This window comes from Microtus ochrogaster, unplaced genomic scaffold (genome assembly GCF_000317375.1).
Source record: "Microtus ochrogaster isolate Prairie Vole_2 unplaced genomic scaffold, MicOch1.0 UNK7, whole genome shotgun sequence".
NCBI lineage: Eukaryota > Metazoa > Chordata > Mammalia > Rodentia > Cricetidae > Microtus > Microtus ochrogaster.
The window spans coordinates 8,930,523-8,953,522 of record NW_004949105.1 but is presented as its reverse complement, the minus strand read 5'-3'; the positions used below and the strand labels follow the sequence as shown (position 1 = coordinate 8,953,522).

The 23,000-nt window shown below is 43.5% G+C and overlaps 1 protein-coding gene and 1 pseudogene across 1 annotated transcript; one reads left to right on the top strand and one right to left on the bottom strand.

Annotated features, from left to right (window-relative positions):
• On the bottom strand, nucleotides 1-22,003 carry Arglu1 (arginine and glutamate rich 1). The gene is made up of 4 exons (XM_005366309.2): nucleotides 21,584-22,003; nucleotides 15,506-15,731; nucleotides 13,210-13,293; nucleotides 1-818 (listed from the first exon to the last, which is right to left on the bottom strand). Exons 1-4 carry the CDS (start codon nucleotides 21,922-21,924, stop codon nucleotides 654-656), a joined length of 816 nt encoding a protein of 271 aa, XP_005366366.1. The 5' UTR covers nucleotides 21,925-22,003; the 3' UTR covers nucleotides 1-653.
• A 162-nt stretch (nucleotides 22,004-22,165) lies between these two features.
• Nucleotides 22,166-23,000, top strand: part of LOC101987085 — a 22,265-nt pseudogene continuing 21,430 nt past the window's right edge.

Below are 23,000 nucleotides of genomic sequence, written 5' to 3'. Positions count from 1 at the left end.
TGAATTTAAGACTTTACTTTATTAAGCAAAATCATTTATTTACAGTGGGGAATGCTGGTTTGACTTTGTCAATGAAAAACAAAAGTCCAACAGAGACAATACTGCACTGCAGGTGCTTCTGTAGCAGGTGAGCAACTGTTATCCTTACCTGTTATCGGGAACACCAAGAGCCACAGCATCACAAGGACACTGCTGTAACACACAGCTCCAGCACAACCCTGGGAATTTTGCAATGCAATTACCAACTTTTTCTTTTTTTATAAATGTATAAAAAAACAAAAAGTCAGTAACACCAGCATTAGGACATAGTAAACAGAATATAACCCCGAAGTCAGTGGTCAGTGAACACCTTACCAGACCAGCTAGTCACCACGTGACCTGCTCTATGGCAGACCACCAACCAGTACAGAATCCCAACAGGTGAAAAATACACCACTTCTAAAAAACAGCAATGATCTGATAAGGATTTGACGTAATGGAGGAGAGGGAAAAATAAAGGGATTGCAGAGCATAGCCCCTATTAGAACAAGCTAACTTTCCAGATTCTCCAATTAAAAAAAAAATAAACAAACAAAAACAAAAAACCACTTCAACATGAAGCTACAATACGAAGTTTTTTCATTTTCCTTTGTAAAAAGTTCAGAGTTTGCTGCTCAGTCCTGGGTTTTTAGCGAGAAGGACAGTTTTGGCCTGGACTTCCCCTTGCCCAGGATAATTTTTTGTTCTTCTTTTTGTTGACGTTGTCGTTCTTGTTCTAGTTTCATCCTTTCCTCATGAATCTTTCTTTGTTCTTCAACAATTCTCAACTGTTCTTCAGCCTAAAAGTTAAAATAAGAACAAGATCTGTCATTCCTTTCTCTCAGTATCTTCAGTTACCAGGTCACAATCTACAACCTACATACACCAGGAAAGACTTCCTTAATTAACTCTACATATTTGATCTATTTCAAGTTTATGAAAATCGATTTTATGGACTTCATGCCTTGAGCACAGACTTGATTCTGTCTTTATATTTATTACCAAGAGTAACAGTTATCTAAAGCAAAGGCACAGACTTAGTCTCGGGGTACATTATCTATCCAATCAATGTATTTATAATTAGATAGACATACACAAGAACTGTAGTTAAAAATTTCCACTTTATTGTATACTCAATAGTAACCAAGAATTTACCCAGGTGGTGGTGGTGGCGCACATCTTTAATCCCAGTACTCAAGAGGCAGAGGCAGGTAAACCTCTGAGTTCAAGGCCAGCCTTATTTACAGAATGACTTCCAGGATACCCAGAGAAATCCTGTCTCAGAAAATTAAAAATGAATTTTTCTATGTCTCAATTTCTTGGGAGAGAGAAAAAAAGTACCAAACGTTTTAACCTGATTATAAAATGCTATTTTAATTTCACATTGGCTACAGTGTCAATTCCTGAAGTCCCTTTATTGCCTTTAATCTCAAGCAACTGGCTTTTCCTCTCTACAGGAAATGCCCCTGGCTACCATGAAAAGTAAAGCTATTCTCACAACTCCTTCATCAGGACTCCCCTCCTGACCTTCCGAAGACCATGTACACCTCTATTCTCAGGGGTCATCTCTGCCTTTCTTACTAGAGTGGGACTAGTACCCAGAGAGTTCAGGATGGGACAAAGCGTGACAACTGCACAACAGTCAGTCACCCTCCCTGAACCTAAGCAACACTGTTAGTAAACTCCTGAATGTCTGTCAGTCACCACCACATCCTCCCATTTTTACTGTGACCTAAAACTTACACTTTGTCCTTCCTGCCTTCCTGCTCAAAGTTACATTTGAAGTCACTGCTTCTTTCTCCTTGTTTTACTTAAACTGTTAACCAACACTGAACCCACAACTGTCTCCTCCAGTCTCGATGTCCCCCCCCCCCACAGTCAACAGTCCCCACATGTCCTCACTTCTCTGCTGCAAGTGAGGCTAGGCTGGAGGCCTGTAAGGGACTATGATGTTGTGGGACACATGCGAAACGATGTCACCTGAGTATCGAAATGGACAGAGCCATGGGGTAGGAAGGCAGACAGGTGGAGGTGCAGCCCAGAGTCCTGTAAAACCTTTGCAGCAGCCTGGTAAACATGGTGCCCCTCACCCCAACTCTACAGACTTCAGATTTAATTTTTTTCTGCCCTTTCTTAAAATAAGTCCATCCTTTCTGAGGGTCGAGTTCTTTTCCCCCTTTTCTAATCTTGAAAATTACTTATTTATTTATTTAGTGGGTGGAGAACACCACAGCATGACTGCTCAAGTCAGAAGACATCTTAAAGGCATCAGCTTTTTCTTTCTATCATGTGGGATCTGGAGATCAAACAGACCCAGGCCATCTAGCTTCATTGTTAAGCACTTTACCCGCCGAGCCATCTTCTGGCCAATCCCTGCCCCCACTGTTTACTTGAATCTTACACATAAGCAAAGACTCCAACTCAAGTGGCCTGCTAGGAGCTCTGTCCTGTCCTCCCCGCACAATAATCTATCAGCTGTTCACGACCAAGGTGTCCATTCTTTTATTCTCTCTCTGGCTTTGAAAGTATTTTCAACTCTGCTGTCACCATGCCTGTTCCCTGTGCACCTAAAATGGTGAGACTGCTCCCATTGTACACAGTACTAAGAAATCCCTTTGCCTTCAAATGTCCAGTGATTTCTATAGGAAATGAAAATTCCAGCTGAACTTCCAAAATTACTCTGCTCTGCAAGCGGCCAGACTGCCACTAAACCCTACCTACACAAGACTTCCTTCCAATCACCACCTTCCCTAGCTTTACTAATGATCACAACACAAAAAGAATGAGATATCTGAGGCTGAGGAGACGGCTCCTTGGATAAAACCTTTGGTAAGGACTGCCACTCAGATAATCAGAACCCACACATAGATGCCAAGCAGGTGTGGAGACAATCCACAAGCTGCTCCTGGATCACTGGTTAAGTCACACCATGTCTTAACTTCAGACCTTTACCTTGTACATGTGCACACACCCCCATCACTTCTAAAAGCTAGCTGGATGGCAGTGGTACACACCTTAATCCCAGTACTTGTGAAGCAGAGGCAGGTGGATCTCTGTAAAATTAGAGGCCAGCCTGGTCTACAAAGTGAATCCAAGAGTAGCCAGAGCTACACAGAGAAACCCTGCCTCAAAAAGATGAACAAACAAGGAAGCAAACAAAACCTTTATGCCAACTATCCACATCAAACCATGTACTTGGGGTGCCAGCACTAGATACTAAACAAAGGTGCATGTGTGTTCACGCACTTGGGAAACCTTTGGCAATGTAAACACAGGCTTACTCCTATCCACTTGACCCTAGTAAAGCCTTAGGACTGTTTGAGCTGAGAGTCAAAAGGATAGCCTCAATACATGAAAGCTCACTGACATCACAGATGCAATTCCGATCCCATCAAAGCTTACTGAAGAGCAGTTTGATTCATCAAAACTACCTTTATAATAAATTAATTCAACAATTTCAGTTCCTGAAATTTCATTCGTGAATACACCTGTAAACATGCAAAATTTTTAATTACTGTGTGTGTGCAGCCAGGTAAGTCATGATGCTCTCCTCAACGGTTTCTTCACCTTGCTTTTGGGACTGCCTCTCACTGGGTCTGTAGCTAGCTAGAGGCTGGGCTACCATGGCTAGCAAACAGACTCAAGGGTAGTTCTTGTCCTCATCTCCCTGGCTGAGATTACAATTGTGTGGTAGGACACGCGCTGTGCACTTGGGTAACATTCAGGTCTTCATATTTACGCCGCAAGCTCTTTTCTGACTAAGCCATCTTCCTGGACTCCCAGATTCGTATTTCTACAGGGGTATTTGTTTTATTTTAACAATTTGGAAAAGGAAATGATGAAGGCTAAATAATCTATACAAGATCTTTAAAAAAACAAAACAAGTGGCCTGAGAAATGCTTAGCAGTAAGAGCAGCGGCTACTTTTCCAGGATTCAGGTTCAGTTCCCAGTACCTATGACTCGAGTCTCAGAGGACTGAATGCCCTCTTCTTGTTCTTGGACAATAAAACCATGGGGTGCACAGACACATTCAGGCAAACATTCATAAAGATAGAGTATTTTTCAAAAGCAACAACAACAAAACAAAAACAGGGGAGAAAGTTCTGGGGGGTAAAGTGCTCACTGTGCAAGCACGAGGGTCTCGTGTTACAAAGTTGGGCTCAGTGACTGGCCCACATCAGCACCATGCTGGGCAGTCATCGTCTATCCAAAATGGTTAGTACCACATTCACTGAGGCACCCTGTCTCACAGTGATAGAAGGACCTACGTAAGATACCCAGTGTTGACCTCTGGTTTCCATGTGCTCCCCACAAAACAATATCCAGAGAAATAAAAAAAAAAAAAAAAGCCTGCACATTCTGAAACAGAACTCTTCGATATATATTAGGTGAAAAAGGAAAATAGCAAATAGCAGCAGAGGATCTTACTTTTGTGTTTTTGTGTAATCAAGAGAGAATAAAACTACAACATATCCATATGCTAAACGCGCATTTCAAAAACTCTGGAAAAACAAACAAAGAAAAAATAACTGAAGTCATCTTTGAAAGTAAAGGATGGAGCCAGGTGGTGGTGGCACATGTCTTTGAATTCCAGCAATTGGAAGGCAGAGGCAGGTGGATCTCTGAGTTAGAGGCTAACCTAGTCCAAAAGAAAGAGCTAGTTCCAAGACAGGCTCCAAAGCTACAGAGAAACCCTGTCTTAAAAAACAACATACATACATACACACATACATACATACATACATACATACATACATACATACATACATACATAAGAAAGTAGAGGATGGGAAGTAGACAAATGAGGTAAGGCATGAAATTAGCTTTGCTTAATAACGAAGCAAAACAGAACTTTAAATGTAATCACATTAAACAAGCAAAAATTCAGTAGCCAAAGTTTGTCTTCAATACTACATGGGCTCAAGTCTCGGCTGCAGTAGGAACTGCTGCACTAGGAGGGCTGGCTGCACGGCCCAGGCATCACCTAGTAACGGACTATCTCTAGCTACAAGCACAGACAGCTAGAAGCCTTACTGTTCAGTGGATTAGCACATAAGCCCAGCCCATGTATTCACATTTGTTCTTTATGCTAGTGCAGTTAGCTTCACATTTCTTGATAAATTTACATCATCTCTCACTTTTAATACCCAGGCTCACCAGTGATGGAAAACTAATTTGTCATCCATATATCTGTCAGCCTGGTGTCAATCCAACACCTTACTTGCTAGGTATTTCCTGACTTCCCACCCCAGTAGATACCTCTTGTCCTCTCCTCTCCCTCGTGGCCCGTGTGATGAGAACTGTAGTATCTGCATGGGGAAAAGAGGAGCACAGTATGCTGCTTACCCACAAGGGTTATTCTGTGCACACCTGAGAGGCCGACAAGATTAGTGCCTACTACACTACAGTCATTAAGACCACTGTTTCTGGCCATTATGCCTAGAACTCTGCATCTCATACCCTTGAGTGGCTGGTGAAAAGTCAGAAAACTAAAAGGATCTGTCTCCATGTAGGGCCTGGCTGCTCCTCCCAGCATCTTAGATACCATCTAGTTTACCACAGCCTACCGCAACATAATCAATCAGTATTCTCCTTCGTGGACTTTCTAACCTCTTTAACAATCTAAAGTAAGAAAACACTTTTTATGGTAGTGATTAAAAGGACAAGGGGAAAGAAAATGGAGAACTGCAGCCACAGGCACCGTGCCACTCAGAAACGTCGACTTCCACTGTAAGCCCTCTAAGAAACAAGGCCTGACCAGCTCTGCCATTTCTAAGTCTAATGACTTCATTTATTTTCCTTCCTGGAACATATATACTAATGCATACCTTGTTTTCACAACAAAAAAGGAAATGTTTTAAAAGTAATTAGTGCCACACACAGTAGGGCACACCAGCACTTATGGGATAGAGACAAGAGAATCATGAATTCAAAGTCATCCTCAGTTACAAGACCCTGCTACTAAAACATAAATTTAAAATGTTTTAAAATTCAATCTGTTGGGCTGGGCGGTGGTGTCAAATGCCTTTAATCCCACACTCAGGAGACAGAAGCAGGCTAGCCTGGTCCACAAGAGCTAGTTCCAGGACAGCTACCCTGTCTCAAAAAACAAAAATCAAAACAAAATATTTAATCTGTTGGTCAAATTTCATTATACTTTTCTCTAAGTTTTCATGTTCAAACTTTAAAGGAACAAAAGAGAAAAAACAAAAACACAGGTGGGCATTGGGTCGCACACTCTTGTGGTCCAGCACCTAGGAAGCTGAAGTCAACTGCAGAGCTGCAAGCTGAGAGCCGGCCTGCACACGGGTAAGGAGCCACAAGCACCAGTACCCGAGTTAACTTTATCTTCCTGAGGAAAACATGCTCCAAACCCACTCTACAGAGATCACTTGTTACCATCTAAAGAGGATTGATGTCCACTGCTTCACTAACCTTGCTTCTCAATTTTAATTACTTATAAACTCCTCAGTCATTTTCAAACTTCAATTTTAGATACCTTAAGGATATTTTGTGTTGCTCAAGAAGAGGGTTGGGTGGCATTTGAGGAACAGTCTCACAGTTTCAGAAACACTGTTCTGTACTGTACAATGAACCCAGCTCCCCCACCCCAAAATGGTGCCTTCAGGATTTCCTTTTGATTTTATGTTCTAAAATTTCAAAATAAGGTCTGGAGATGGCTCAGCAGTTAAGAGCACTTGTTTGTTACTCTTATAGAGGGCCCAGGTTTGATTCCCAGCACCAACATGGTTCACAACCATGTTCATAACCCTTCATAAGTTCAGTTCCAGGGGATCTAAAACCCTCTTCTGACTCCATACACCAAGCACACGTCGTACACATAGATACATGCATATAAAAGATGAACAAATTTAGTAAATATTAAAATAAAAGATACAATTTCATATTTAAAAGGCAAAAATTTCTATACTATACATAATGAGGCTCTTTTTCATCTTCTATATCCCAAATTCTTTCTCTTGGGAGAATTTTTTGTGTGTATTGTTCATTCATTTCCCTTTGAATGACTGCAGTTTCCTTCAATGCCTGGAGTTCCCAGGCACTGGGTTCCCGCTATGCCCCGCTCAGCAAGTTTATCAATTCTCTCTAAAGTATCTAACTGCAACGGTGCATATAAGCCTGTCTTCTCACATTCTGTTTCTGTTCAAGCCACTCCATGCAATATCAAACTCTTGTCTTTTATACTGTTTTCCCAAACACAGCAACAAAAGGTCACAAACCAGTGTTTCTTCCCTCACACAGGAAACCCATCCCTCATCCTGATTTCCTAGTCAATCCATATTCAATTCCTCACACGTCTGACGCCGTCTCCCCGTCTCCTGAAATGTGACCTATTCTGGTACTGGGGCATTCTATCCTCAGGGTGCCCTGTTGTTCTTCCCAACTGTTATGTGCGGTGTCCTCTTCGGTCCCAACCTCCCTCTGACTATGCATGTCTTAGTCCCTTCCTACAGGGACACTACAACAGTGAGGAGTGAGTTCTCAGAGCTCCACCTCCCAAGACAGGAGCAAACACGTACAGGGCTTCACTGAAAAGAAGCATTCAAACAGCAGCAATCTCCAAAAAGCTGTCTAGATGCCAAACCTTCATTCTATACCAAGTTCTGTGTATTTTGTGTATACAAATGTTTTCATAGCACATATGTATGTGCACCATGAATAATTGGTACCCACAGAGCTCAGAGGGTACCAGATACCCTAGGATTGCAGTTACAGGGTATTGTAAGCTGGCAGGAATTGAACCTGGATTCTCTGCATATGCAACAACTGCTCTAACTACTAAGCCAACTCTTCCGGTCCCTTCTGTGATTGGCTTTTGCAATATAGATAGACTGAGATTCTCTCAAATAGCCAAGTGAACTACTTCCTTTTAAACTTTATTTTACTCTTTAGCCCCTTTTTACTGCTTCACTATGGAGACTGAGAATGCCCGAGTCTGACCTTTCACATACCTGTAGGCCATAACCAAGCTAGCTACGGACATCTTCCCTCCAGTTTCAACCACAGGTTTGAATGTGTTTCAAAGCACTAAAGAAGCACTTGTAAATGACCTGCATTTCTGGAGGTTAAAAACACTGTGTTTTCTGTCATGTGCCTCAGCATCATCCAGTTTCTTCACAATTTCAAACCCACAATCACAAAGGAAGTTCAAAGCAGAATTTTATTCCAAAGCCTGAAAGTCTGAACTCAGCATGTTAGCAGGGCTCAGTTCCCTTGGAACCATCGAAGGAGGCCCTTGAAATGCTGCTGGCTTCAGGTGCCTCCAGGAAGACCATCTTCAGACTGCAATCTTAAACCTCACTGATGTGGGAATGATTTCTTATTAATAAAGAAACTGCCTAGGCCCATTTCATAGGCCAACCCTTAGGTAGGCGGAGAAAACAGAACAGGATGCTGGGAGAAAGAAGCTGAGTCAGGGAGTCGCCATGGTTCTCCCACGCCAGACAGACGCGGGTTAAGATCATTTCTAGTAAGCCAGCTTGTGGGCCACACAAAATAATAAAAATGGGTTAGATCAATATGTAAGAGCTAGCCAATAAGAGGCTAAAACTAATGGGTCAGGCAGTGATTAAAAGAATACAGTTTCCGTGTAATTATTTTGGGGCATAAGCTAAGCTAGCCGTGTGGGCGGCTGGGTGCCTGGGGACGCAGCCCCGCCGCTCATATTTCAACACCTCACCTTTCCTGGAGACATGTCTCTTTAGTATGTAGCTCTGGCTGCTCTGGAACTTGCTACCTACACTAGGATATCCTCTAACCCAGCGCTGGTATAAAGGAGTGCATCACCACGCCTGGGGAAAGACAACATTTTGGAATCTCATTCTGCTCTGTTCTTAGCTTCTCTGATTTATGTTATAGTCTGCCTTACTCTTAAAGGGCACATGTGATAGTCAAGAAATAATTGTGATTAAAGTCTCCTTCTCAAGATACCTTAATCACACCTGCAAAAAGCACTCCTCACTTTTTGACCATACAGAGAAACACCTGAAAATTCTAGGAATTAAGTATGGGGGAGGGGCTATAACGTGCTCAGTCTACACCAAGTGTCCTTAAGACCAGAACAAACAAGCCTACATTTCCTGAGAAGCCCCTCTCAACTGCACACTGAGCACTATTTATACTCAAGTTCAGACACTGCACTTCCAACCTCTCAGCGATGAACTCACACCACAAAGTGACCCATCTCAGTATCAGACATAACTGTCAACTTAAGAGTTTGCAGTGACTTCAAATCCTGAACAGCCATCCACCTACTCGAAATCCATCAGCATTCTAATGACTCCTAGCTGCAGTGATGCCGAGACGGCTCAGGTCAATCTCTACACTGCAGGACACTAGGCAGACAGGCACAGATGGAGGCTGCATCTCTTACCGGTAACTTAGTCAGAACACATCCCTCCACAGCAATATCTAAACTACTGGTGGCAACATGCCTCTAACACTGCATTAGGGAAGTGAAATAGAAGGGTTACCAGGAGTCTAAGTCCAGCCTGAGCTACAGAGTCAGTCTAGGCACTAACAAAGCTAGGCTACAGAGTTGAGACGCAAAACTAAACAAAATTCTGCTTCCTTTTCATGATTCATATACTTTTGTACCATCCCTGGCATTTTCAAAGACACACTACACAAAACCTGAAGAAAACAGCCTCCAAAATTTTAGTGCTTCTAGAAAAAGTAAATGGGCTGGGAGATAGCTCAGCGTGGAAGGCACATAACCAGCACCCGTGTAGACGTGGTCCTGGTGGTATGCATGCACCGCAAGCCTGTGAACTGGATTTGAGGGTGGAGACCTCTGGCCCGTCAGTCTGTTGAAATGATAAGCTCCAGGTTCAGTAAAACCACACCTCAACAAATAAATGAATGAATAAGTAAACAAATGAGGGGGGAGAGACTGAGACTAAGGGAAACACCAGACACCAACCTCAGGCCTCCACATGTGTTGCACACATATCAAAAACACAAAGGAAATTAAAATTCTGCATTAATAATCCTTAAACTACTGTAAGGCAGCTGGCTGCCAATTCAAGCTTAAAAACTAGGAGTGTACCTGCTCAGTGAAGGCAGTCCACATGTAGATTATGTGATTTTATCAAATATGTGTTACTTGTTTGGTCATGTTACAGAGAAATGTATCTTGACACATTATTTGGAAGAGATTGAGCAAGAACTGTGCACAGATTAGCGTTAACAGAAACCTCCACGCACTCCACCTGACTAAATCTAGCACATTCCTTTTTGGTCCCCACTCAACTCCAGATTCAACTGCTACCCTAACAGGGCCTACTTAAAGTGTTCAAAAGGATGCCTTAGTGTACTTGCCTGGACAGCTTTCCTTCTATGCCATAAAGAAGGAATGCATCACTTACAACATGTGTAACTGAGGAAGGTGTAAAGTTATGCTTGGAAATACTAACTAAAGATAGCTATTCTTTTTTTTTTTTTTTTTTTTTTGGTTTTTCGAGACAGGGTTTCTCTGTGGCTTTGGAGCCTGTCCTGGATCTAGCTCTGTAGACCAGGCTGGTCTCGAACGCACAGAGATCCGCCTGCCTCTGCCTCCCGAGTGCTGGGATTAAAGGCGTGCGCCACCATCGCCCGGCAAGATAGCTATTCTTAACACACTGACTCAATCTTAAAAGATACAAATATGCTCTTTGTGAGCAAATGTCCATCTCTAAGAGACAACAGTTTTTATCTGGCTACTTTGTACATCATGTCTCCTGTTCACAAGTTCTTTGTCTGCAAAAACTCACCTGGCTCCAACTGTCACTCTTAGTGACCATAAAAGAAAGCACTGTGTGCGAATGGAATTTCCATGAGTAAGTTTTTAGAGAGTAAATGTGTAGAAGCAGAATTTAAAGTCTGGGGTATATACAGATATTTAAGCAGTTTCTGAAACTTGTTACTCCCATCTAAATCCACAGGATCTCAGAGTGCTTTCACCATACTCTATCTTTCAACAGGATACTTCCTAAAGAATGGAAAACTAATTTAGAACGGGACCTCAACAGAATGGGGAAAAAGATTTTGTTTCCACAGATGTTGGGATCTATTTTCTAGAAATTACAGTAGCTAATTCCTCATGCCACACATAATAATTCTGCATGTTTCTGGGTCCTTATCTGGAAGCTGATCTTTATCAGTTTTCTGTTACTGAGAACTGTCTGTGGCAGGGGCACTATGTCCTCAAAGCACCCTCCTGCCTGGCCTGTCTCTGCTGTCACACACCCTTCTTGGCATGCATCACATCTGCTCACTACTGTCTCTAACGCCTACTACTATTTCTCCACTGTCCCAGCGACTTCGTCCCCTCCTCACCTCAAGGCCTTGGCCATTTCACTTCTTCACACTCTCATGAGAAGCCTACTTCAAAGAGACATCTCTTGGAAGGCCTTTGTATACATACCACTCCATCACAATTAGGTCAATCATACCCTACCATCCACACCATTAAAATATTCCTGTAGAATTAACTTTTCTTAGAACCGTCCATGTCTCTACAATAAACACTAATAATTTACAAGAATGTAATTCCTTATCTACTTTCCAAACAACTTTTGTGAACATAGACTTTAGTGCAGTTGCCTTTGGCCACTCCTTAGGTACAATGTTTCCTATGCTTTGTTTGCCATTATAACACTCAGTACATGCAACTGCTGTTCCAGCCAGGCAGGCAGCACAGCATTGTCTATAATACACTACTGCTTCACCTTCCCTTTGACTGATTTGTCCTCAGTTGAACTGAATTTTAATCAGATTTCCCAGTAAACAAAGAGCAAGGGAAATGAAAGGAACAATATCCAAAGAGCTTTAACATTCAACCTGCCACCATCTTCACATCCAATTCACCTTCTGACTCCCTCATAAAGAACATTCCACTTTCCACATACAAAATTGCCTTCAACTCAGTCATTTCCTAGGCTCCCAACCCAAATGACCTAAATCTACCTGGGGTGTTTATGAGTTTCTAGAAGTCCAACTTCTCTACCTAAGGCACCCATTCACTGAATTTCAATGATGTCACTCCCTAGTCTATCAGCAGACTTCATTTTCTTTTAAAGTAGAGATGTGAGGAAACAGGATAAAAACAAAAATTGGCCATTAAGCACAACCTGAGAAATAGTCTTGTAGACTATGACCAATCTTCCCACCACCACCACCCTCCAAAGAGAAACAAGTTTATTTTCCATAGATGCACTAGTACCTGATAGGAGTCACAAGGTGAGGGTATCAAGGCCACCACCAGTCAAAGTTAACACAGACATCTAACCCTTCTACCATGTCCTCATAGACCTAAATCACTAACATATTTCTCTTCTGAAGTGTTTGTCACAAACCAGACTTTATTTACCCTTCAAAGTTCAACCACCCAAACCTGAAATTAAGACTGTCCTCCTCCTTCTACCTGTAGTGGGATATACTCTTGTCCCACCCAGGCCCTAGGACAAGCTCCCCTGTGTGTTCTCCTCAATAGTCAGTTTTCAAGGAGAAATTATGTGACACAACTTGCTCTTCCCCTAAACAAGTCTCAGCAGCAAAGACCTCTGTTGGTCTTGATACTGCTACTGCATTCGAATCAGACTTTCCTAGAATCTCTAAGTTGTATCTATACTCATGGGTTACTGTCTTGGAAGTTCTGAACCACTTATGTTCATAGTCTTTCCTCACACTGGCGGATTATATTTTAAATTTGCCTACACCTTTTATAGCACAATGATATAATTAGTTTCTAGTCTGTGTACTTCTGTTGAGATAGTAAATTAGAAACATGAGATAAAATGTGTGAACTGCGGTGGAGCACACCTGGAATCCCAGCACATAGGCTCAGGAATCCAAGGCCAGCCTAGATTACAGGAGATCTGCGGCACGAGAGGGGGAGAATCAGACTGCATTTAAGCAGTCTTCCTTCTGTCTAGTGAAGGTGAGTAAGGTCAGGGTTGAAGACATTGGGGGCAGGGAGAGTAAACCTCCCCCCAAAATTTTTTAAACCACTGAAAATTTTATAATTCTCTCCAAATTAGAGATTAAAATATCGCCAATTCTACCACTCTTTACCTCAACCTCAAGGTCCTTGAAGCAATCTTGAGAATCTTCACAAAGCCCAATTACTCAGCACAAATCCACATACTCTGAAGACCCTGCATGATGCCTCCCAAATCCACAGCACTCACCAGTTTGGCCTGTGCTTCTGCGATTTTCCGGTTATTTTCTTCTAATATCCGCTCCAGCTCCTCACGCTTTGCTCGTTCTTCCTCCTAAAGGGGAGGACATGTTACAACGTTAGGACAACAAAGTGTTTAGCTCTACCAGCAAATAATTACTAATCTTCCTCTAAACTCTGCTGGATCTGACTTACAGGGCGGCTGTACAGCCACCTTTCTGTCTGACAAGCGATAAGCTGTGCAATCTAACACTAAATTTAAATCACCCCTCCCAGTCCAAAACAGCAACCGACTAAACCCTCCCTAATATTCTCCTGGCAATTATTACTAATACTTTAATATCACACAAATCAACAAGGACAACTACAAAACTGGATAGTATTTACCAAATTAAAAATATATATAAAATATAAATAAAGTGAATATTTGTCTCACCAATTATAGATACCTACGTATTCTTTACCTATACTCCTTTAATCAGCATTAAAAGTTGAGTATTTACTGTCTTGTCCAGTGTCCTGCAGAGTGTGCTCCTCGGCTGCCATACGCGCCAGCTTCCTCTTTAAAATGATTTGTACTGTTAGCTTGGCAATACCTGCATCAGCAGCTCAACCATTTATAAAGAAACAACATACAAGGAAGGCTGAGCTGAGGAATGCAGATGTTTATGGTAAGAAGGAACAAAAAATGTAATTCATCATTCCTAAGGCAAACAATTAATAAGAAAAATACATTTACTGTTAGTGAAAAATACAAATGGTAATCCATACTAAGGACTGCTTCCATGGGGCATGGACTTAACATCAGATGTTGACAACCACTAAAGGCAGCTTATATTGTCATCTACAGTCTGCACTGAAATTCAGGAATCCGGGGGATGCACAGTCAGGAAATAAAATTCTGTCATTTTTTTCTTGGAGAATTTAATGAAGTTTTATAATGCAAACTATATGAAGATTGCTTGATGGTTTGGGCAGTGTTCAGATCACAGCATACATACTCAAATGATTTTAGTATTTGGGAAGACTGTCAGGATTGTGTCCGTGTTAAAAAAAAATGTTAATATGAAACAAAAAGCAAATGAAGAGAAAAAAATCTTGCTATGATTAATAACTCGCTACAAAATAGCACAATTACTCCAAAAATATCTCCATTATTAAAGGCACTGATATGAACCAACTACAAACAGATCTATGTAGTTAAGACAGGACAAGGGAAATGCACTGTACAAGCAAAGCTTACTAGAAAGCAGACTTAACACAATGTCAACTTGTCCACAGTAACGCCAGGATGAAGGATGACAGTAAGCCATGTATTTAAGCCAAATATTTATAAATTTATGTTCAAAACAATGTAACTACAGATTTCCTCTATCACACGAATTCATTTGTTCATTAGCAAACTGTGGAGAGACACTCAGTGCTGTGAAGCAATTTGCCTTGAGTGTCTCCGTGACTTTCGCACACTTTAGGATCCTGGAGTAATCAGTGCAAACAAGCCATAAAGCTTCAGTAGCAAATTACTGTCTCACAGAAAGACATTTTCAACTTCTGCTCCAGCTGCTGATAAAACAAATCATGTGTTTAGCTTGACTCCAGACAAGGACAACCTGTTCCTTCATAACTCTCTAGAGAAAAAAAGGAGTTGTTAGTAGGTACTTAAAAAAAAAAAGGAAAAAAAAAGATGAACAATCTGGACATTTTTCCGTAAAAGATTCCTTGAAACACATTACGAAAATGGAGGGCCTTATAGTCAAAATGCTAGAATTAGTCCACTGTGTTGAAAGGATTTAGGGAGGGGATGAGGGATAACAGAAGGAAAAAAAGAAGAGCGAGAAAAACCTGTGTATCAAAAGCAGGAGCTGTCACTCAAAGTGAGGCCCTGCTCTTTGTAATCTGACTGAAGGCAAAAGGCTCTCAGTCGAGGTCACAGTGATAAACAGAAAGGAAGATGCAAACGCAGGCGGACTTTTAGCCTTTTCCTTTTCCACTCCCTGTCTCCCCCTACCCTCCCAAAAAAAAGAATGTAGTCCTGCAGCCATGGCAAAAGTTTCAAACACTTCTCAAATACATAAGCCAGTTCCGTTAGATCAAAAAAAATATCCTTGAATAAGTTTTAAGAAAGTAGCTTTTAAGTACCAGTCAGCACTTCTGGCTAAAAAATTATCTTTCGCAGCCATGTAACTTTAGATGAGAAAGGAATTAGAAAGTCGCATTCCATCTCGTTCTGGACTGAGCAGGAGGCACACCTGACACTGAAAGTTTTGCCATGGACTGTCTTTACTTTCCAAACGACCGAGCGTTACCTCTCTAGCTTTTTGTGCTGCAAGCTCAGCTTGTCTCTGTCGCTCGAGTTCTTCGAGCAACTGCTTTTCCATGATGCGTTTGGCCTCTTCCACCCTTCGGAGGACTTCTCGTTCAATTTCATCCTTCCTTTTCTCCAATTCTTCTTCCACCCTCTTTGCCACCAATTCTTCTACTCTTCGTGCCGTTTCTTCCTCAATGAGTTTTTCTTCTATTTCTTGCTGCCGACTAGGAAAATAGAAAAGACAACATTTAACCTAAGAATTAAAACTAATTTTAAGCCTACTTATTAAGTCTTATTTCTTATACCCGTAATTTTATAGCTTATTCTTACATCACATTCAGCAAAAAGAGCAATCAAGATAAGTAATACAGAAATTCAAATGAGTATAAATATCTTAGGAGGGGTTCACGCATTCTAAATATAGAAAGGCTAGTGTGTAACAAGAACCTAATTCCTTAGGTTTATTTAGGACCTGTAAATCTGAAACAGGAACCTACTCCTGTTATCAAGTAGGTGCTGCACTTAGGCACTCTGTGCAAGGTTGAGCCACAGAAACTCCTTAAGGACAACAGTACTGTGGTCTTTACTCTAGGCTCTGAACTTGTGCGTTTTCCTCCTTTAATATTTGATTTCATTTAAAAGCTGTTCTAGATTTGACAGACTAGAAAGGTAAGACTATACTGTATTATTATCAAGGCTAAACGAAGCCTTACTGATCCCATTTTAATCCCATTGAAACAATTAACTTACTGACTGGAAACAAAATTTTGGCTAAGAACATCTATCAAAGTGCTATCACAAAAACCTTGCGCATTTGTAGCAATGACAGTCACTGGTACCATACATCTACTGGCATGTTAGTAGGAGGAAAACCTAAAATACTCTTCCATTTTATTTGGTTAGATGTTAAATGTAAGTATTTTGGATAGACTGGAAGCATGCTAACACTACAGTGGTCTTGGAACTGTAGTTTAGAATACAGAAGCAGTAGATAGTATTGACGTTCACTTTGCTTCCATTATGTTTCTACCCAGGAGCAGGCCAAGCATTATTTTGTGCAGAATGAATGAATTCAAAGGTTCTTAATAATGCATCTAAAGCCAAAGAGGCCAATTTAGTAATACTTCCTCCCAAACTATCAAATTAACAAAACTCATAACTTTCATCTTTAGAATCTATTTGACACACACACGGGACAGCCGTTATCTGGCATGCTTAGTAAAGACTTTCTAGCTGCTGTGCCCGTCAAGCAGTCTAACACATTTCTGCTCAATACATTAGCTGCATTGTCTACACTTATCCTTGGCCTCTATCTACAGAGAGGCAGAAGACGGGACAATAATTTGGTTCTTCTAAGACTGTAGGACTTGTCTGAATCTTTGCTATTTCCTTCCCAACTGCCACATTCCAACAGTACAGGAGTGCTTAAGACTCAACACAGCCCTCCTTTCTTTTTAAGGTCCTGTCAAATAAAGGCTAACTAGAGCGAGCCTTTGTCAGCAGACACAGCAGATAGCCTCCAAGGTGATGAACGATTTACCATGAACAGAACGACGCTGAACAGAGAGAGCTCGATTCAATGGCAATCATACACAGATAAGTTTCCTATTCACCCCCAAAAAACTTTTCAGCTATTTTTTTTTAGAAAATCAGATATAGTAAAGCCAAAGAAACTCAGCATTTACATCTTCAAAATCTCAACTCTTAATTATCAGTGTTAGATGGGACAGAGTACTAAGTACAAAAGAGATAATGAGACTTTAGTGGAGACTTTCTGTGAGCAGAAAGGAAGGGAAATAAGTAAAGACCCTAGGAAAGCTCACCAGTGAACAGCAAAGCTCTCACTTTTAAATAGGAATCTGATAAAGTGACAGAGACTCTCAGTATTCAGGATCTAGATCAGGCAGTCATCCCTTCTAAGCAACACACAGCAACAGAGAGCCAGCAGTATGCCCATAGATTTGGACATAAGGGAAAATAAGCAAACAAATTCAGTTTTTTACTCACAGTAAAAGCCAAACCAGCCTGAACTTCAGCTCTGGCAGTCTTCACCCAGTGATCCCACCAACCGGGGAAGATGACAGGCAGTAAGTTGCTGAATTAAGGGTCAAGTCTAACTGCAGCTCAGGTTTTATAGTCTAAAGGGGAGGAGAGCAAATGGCAAAGTCCCAGCCACAGCTGAGGCACTGCAGGATGAGAACTGGCCTGCCCCGTTCTCACAGGGCTGCTTATCTCCCTTTGTTCCTGGAGGAACTGAAGAGCAACCCAGCAGGCCTCCAATAGCCTTTCTTATGTATCCTGAATGAGGGGCCGACCAGGCAAGGAGGTCTGGGCACACAGTTGTAGCACTACGAGCCTCACAGGAACATAATTTTGGTTGTTATTCTCAGTCAGATTAAAAAGGCATCTTCAGAATCCAGGGACAAATTTCTAGTCTGTTTCTACAATCTGTGACAAAAAACCCTTAAGGCCCCACCACTCCATCTTGTCTCCTTTCCACAGAAAACCAACTGCACATAAACTGACTTAAGCACTAGTACATCTTCTTCCCTGATGGCCAAAATTAACAGGAAGCCAATAATAGCACCACCATTAGGACAACTTTTCCATTAAAAAACAATGAACTTTCTTCAAGAGAGAACCAAACCACTCTGGGCATTATCATAAGAATCACATAGAATTCTCTAAAACATTTTGTTTTGCTCAGAAGCTGCTGCTTGAGTGAATGCCAGGACCCAGGACGTCCTGCCTGCAGGTTCCCGAGTCATCCTGGGGTAGGCCTCTTAAATCTGAGCCCAAATATATTGGGGAGTGGGGGCTGCACAGGGCTGTCTTGTCTGTCTCTCTCTAACTTCTGTCTCAACTTCCCTGCTGAGCCCATTGCTTTGCTAAGAATCTCCAGCCAGAAAAGAGTTATTAAATCAACATCAAGGTGTTTTTCAAGTAGTATGATACCAAGTCCCATTTTTCCCCTCGGTCATTAAAAAAACAAAACAAAACAAACAAACAAAAAAGACCACTCACTACTCCTAGTCAATCAGATGGTAGCCGATTAAAACAAACCAGGGAGGGCACAGCACTAAGCGTACAGCCATACAAAAGTAATGCCGTATTTTAAGGCATCCATCTTTAAAACAAGGATACTCACTTCTTGAAACCTCTAGGATTGCTTAGTTATTACTAGTAAACATTAATTACTTTATACCTAACAAGGTACTAAACACTGGGCTGCAGTGAATGGTGAGGTGATGAATGGCCCTTGCCAGACCCTGACCTTTCCAGCAGTTTCTCCAGGACAAAGGTGAAGCAAAAATGGGGACAGAACCAAATGCAGGTCCTGTGCTTGCTCCACCATTGTCTTAAAGCTCTGCAGAGTAAATTCAGTCATAAACTTCTTTACCCTCAATATAAGCTCTATTTATTTTTCAACGAATCACGTACATGATGAATTCCAGCTCACCTTAGATACTCTCAGGCTCCTGATCTGTAATGTAGGTAACACTAAAACTATTCAATCTCAGATGTCACTGGCTGCAGGGCTTACTAGACCAATGATAGGACTTCTACAGGTTGTTCCAGCTACCTGCTTTCTTCAGTGGTTAATACAACTTCAAAGAATCCCTAAGAAATCTTAGTATTGGTGAAGTGCAAGAATGAGGACTCGCGGTATGTGGCTGGGACCCAAGCACAAGAGGGGGATCTGATCTGAACCAACGCAAAGGCCTTTTCACTACTTTCTGTGACTTATTGTTCAAAGGCTGTGTTAGGCTACACTCAGGAACACTGACTGACTCACTCTGCGCCAAACACTAAGTCCTTACAGCATCTCCAATCTCACAATAAAATGCATCTCCATTTCACACACACAATGATTTCAGGTCTCAAAATTATAAGTAGCAAAGCAATCAGTCTCAGTCAACAGGATTGAACTGGGTAAAGCCAACAGACTTGTTTTACCGTGTCTCCGCCCATCCAACCCTAGACAGCGTGAAAGCCCACCAGGCACTCTGCATTTTAGTGTCACGTGTTCCCACCCTGGGCTGTAACACACAGTCCCGTGCTCTGCTCTTCTCTCTCCACATAGTCCCCAGGGGCACTCTATCTGTTGCCCAGGTTTAGACACAAGCAAAGCCCTATCATCAACCTTACTTAGCTAGCTGAGTTATACACAAACTAAGAACCCAGCAGTGCCAAAAGACACTCCTGTTCTACCCTTTCCCTGACCTACACTGGTCTCATTTTAGGCAATAAAAGACAAAGGACAGGTTAAGTTGTAGTAAGGACACCACAAACACAACAGCCAACTGTATGTACCCTAAATTCCTTAGCAACCCATTCCTCTTCCATTCTAACGATGATGGCTCTTACCCACTCCCTCTCCTTACCCTATCTACTTTTTGGTCTCCAGCCTACACAATACACCCTATACGACAGGAAGTGGTCTTTTAAAGGGTGCTGTTTCATTTCTCTCCTCAGAACTTCCTGATCTAGAATGAATTAAACCAAACCTCATGCATACAAGAACCCACGTAGAATTTCCAGGCTCTGCTCACTTCTCCAGTGACTCCTGGGCTTCAGGGCCCATGGTCTCCCGTGGTGACCAACACCACCACCCCGTGCACTCTAAGGCCTCCCTCCATTCTGTTCTCCAGTGGGTTCAGGAAGACAGCTTACTCCTTTGGTCCACAAATACCCACCCTCATGCAGCCTGACTGCCTTACCATCCCTACCCCCCACTCCTGATGATAGTCTACTTATATTATTACCGATCGTCTGTCTGAGCTAGCTGAAGATCAGTCACCTCTCTATCAACAGCACCCACCACACCACAGCTCCTGGCACTTATTAAAGGCTCAGTCAATAATAGCCGCTAGCTCAATAGACAAGCTAACAGGCATCTGTAAACAAACTACTTTTCCTCATTCCCAAGGCTCCGTCATCTACACCGGTGTGCTCTGCAAGACATAAGTCACATTAAACATTGTCTATTACACACAGGATCTAATATTAAAGTTCTCGGTCCAGAACCAGAGCACAGCTCGCTGCCCATCATGCCATCCTATGTAGCCCATGTGCAGTGTAAACTGACTCTAATTGGCAAGCAAGCTTCCCGTTTCCACACGGAGAAATCACGTTAACTATCACAGCTAACTTTTCCTATGTCCTCCTAGTAGTTATCGGAGTTACATCTTCAAGGCTACGGGCTTGTTCCACACCCAACAGGATTCTGTGTGGCCAAGGTGTAGTACTGAGAACAATCTGCTCGCAGCACAGGGCAGCTCCACCTACAGTAATAGCTGTGTTCAATCCCTTACCTCGAAGCATTGCTTCTGGAAAATCTGCTCAACACAAACTCAAACACGGGGGGGGGGGGGGGGGGAAGGGAAAAAAAAAACCCACACAAGTCCATACAACGTAAACTACCTAAAATTTCTGTTTCGTAACCATTTATCCAGTCTTCACTGAAGAACTCCGGAAAAGATGGCTGGCTGACCACGAATATGCTTAGCACTATTGTTCCACGTGGCTTGGGGGGGGGGGACGACACGTCTTTTAAAAGTACTACGCACAAGTTCACTCTGGCTGGGTTATCCACACCTCCTTTTTACACCGAAAGCCTGACTTTCAAAACCACGTGATCTCCACCCCATTTCAAGTTAAGTTCCCCCTGAAGGTAGCCGATTTCACCCGATGGGAAAAGGCAGTCGAGAGCACTCTGGAGCTGGAAGCAAACATTTCGGCGGGGACCAGCGGGCTCAAGCGTGCTCCCTAGAGGGGCTAATGAAGCCGGGACAAAAGGAGGCGAGGGGACGATGGCCACCCGGGTGCTCGCTGGAGGTGCGTGCACCTGTCTTCCTACGACTGCAAAAAAAGGTGAGAAGAGCCCACACCCCCCAAACACGGACCCCCTCCTCCCGGACGGCCCAGTGCTCCAAAGCCTCGGGCCCGGCGCTGCGCGGCCCCGCCAACCTCCCGCCTCGCGCCCTCCATTCCGACTTCCGGGCCGGCGCTCCCGCCCCACAGGCCCCGAGCGCGCCCCCGCCGCCGCCACCACCGCCAGCCGCGCGCCCCTCACATTTTTCGCTGCCGCTCGAACTCCGCCTTCTTCTCCTCCTCCTCCCGCTTCTGCTTCTCGTCCAGGCTGCTGCGCTTGCTCACCGTGCGCCCGAAGATGTCGATGCGGTCGGGCGGGGACGAGGCGCGCTCCCGCTCGCGCCGGGACGCCGCCGCGTTGGTGGAGCGCGAGCGTGAGCGCGACTCCCGCCGCCGGTTCCGTTTGCTCTCCCGGGACTTGGAGCGCTTCCGCACCCGCTCCTTGTCCCGCGAGCGCGAGCGCGAGCGGCTGCGCTTCTTGTTGTGCTTGGAGCTCTTGGTGTGCTTGGAGCGGGACGAGCTCCGGCTCCGCGACCGGCCCATCCTCGCGCCGCGCGGCGCTCGCCGCCTGTCACCCGCTGCCCGCCGCAGGCCGCCCCTTGCCGCCGGGAAGCTCGGCCCCCCGCCCACGGACCCTCCGCCTCGCCCGAGCGCACCCGCCGCGCACACGGCCGCCTCCGCCGTAGAGGCCTAGCAGGCCTGGCCCGGAGTCCCTAAGATGGCAGCTGCGGCAGCACCGGCCGCCCTTCCCACAATGCCCTGCGCGGAGCGTGCCGGCGTGAGCCCCGCCCCCCCGGCGACGTCGCCGAGGCGGGCCGGCGAGTGCTGCCGAGCGCGCTCGGCTCTTTCCGCCACTACGCGGAAACCAGAGCCTCGAATTGGGCCGCCTTCGGGTCTTTCTCTACTAACTCAACAAGACCCACGAAAAACATAGGAGTTAGAAGCTATTTATGATGAACGTTGGCTGAAAGGCAGAATAAGTTCCGAGTAAGTAGGAAATGCATGTTGTTTTCCTTAGCCAGCTTTGAGAATTTACCCTTTGCAAGCAAGACGCGTGTGCTGGTACAGGCTCTTACCTTTAGCCCTAGGAACGTGGAGGCCTGTGGATCAATTGTTCAAGGTCAGCCTTGGCTATGCGTAAATTGGAGGCCAGATGGGGATACATACATAAAACATATTTTTATACACATACACACAAATTATGTGTACTTGCATACCATACATGTGCCAACCACAAAACTAGAGCAATTCCCGGAGGACTCCCGAATTATCCTTAGGATGTATATATTAGAGCTAATTAAATACTTCTAAGTTTTATTGAAAAGGTTGCATCATTGTGGATTTTCAAAAAATTCCAGGCCAGCTAAGGCTATGTAGTGCGCTCCAGGCCTAGCCCCAGGAGGCTAGGGAAAGATGGGGAAGAGAAAAATGAGAAATGACTAATTTCATTTGGGTCTTTTAGTCTTTTAGCTTTTGGGCTGCTTTAACAAAATATCAATAACTCAGCCGGGCGGTGGTGGCGCAGCCTTTAATCCCAGCACTTGGGAGGCAGAGGCAGGCAGATCTCTGTGAGTTTGAGACCAGCCTGGTCTACAAGAGCTAGTTCCAGGACAGGCTCC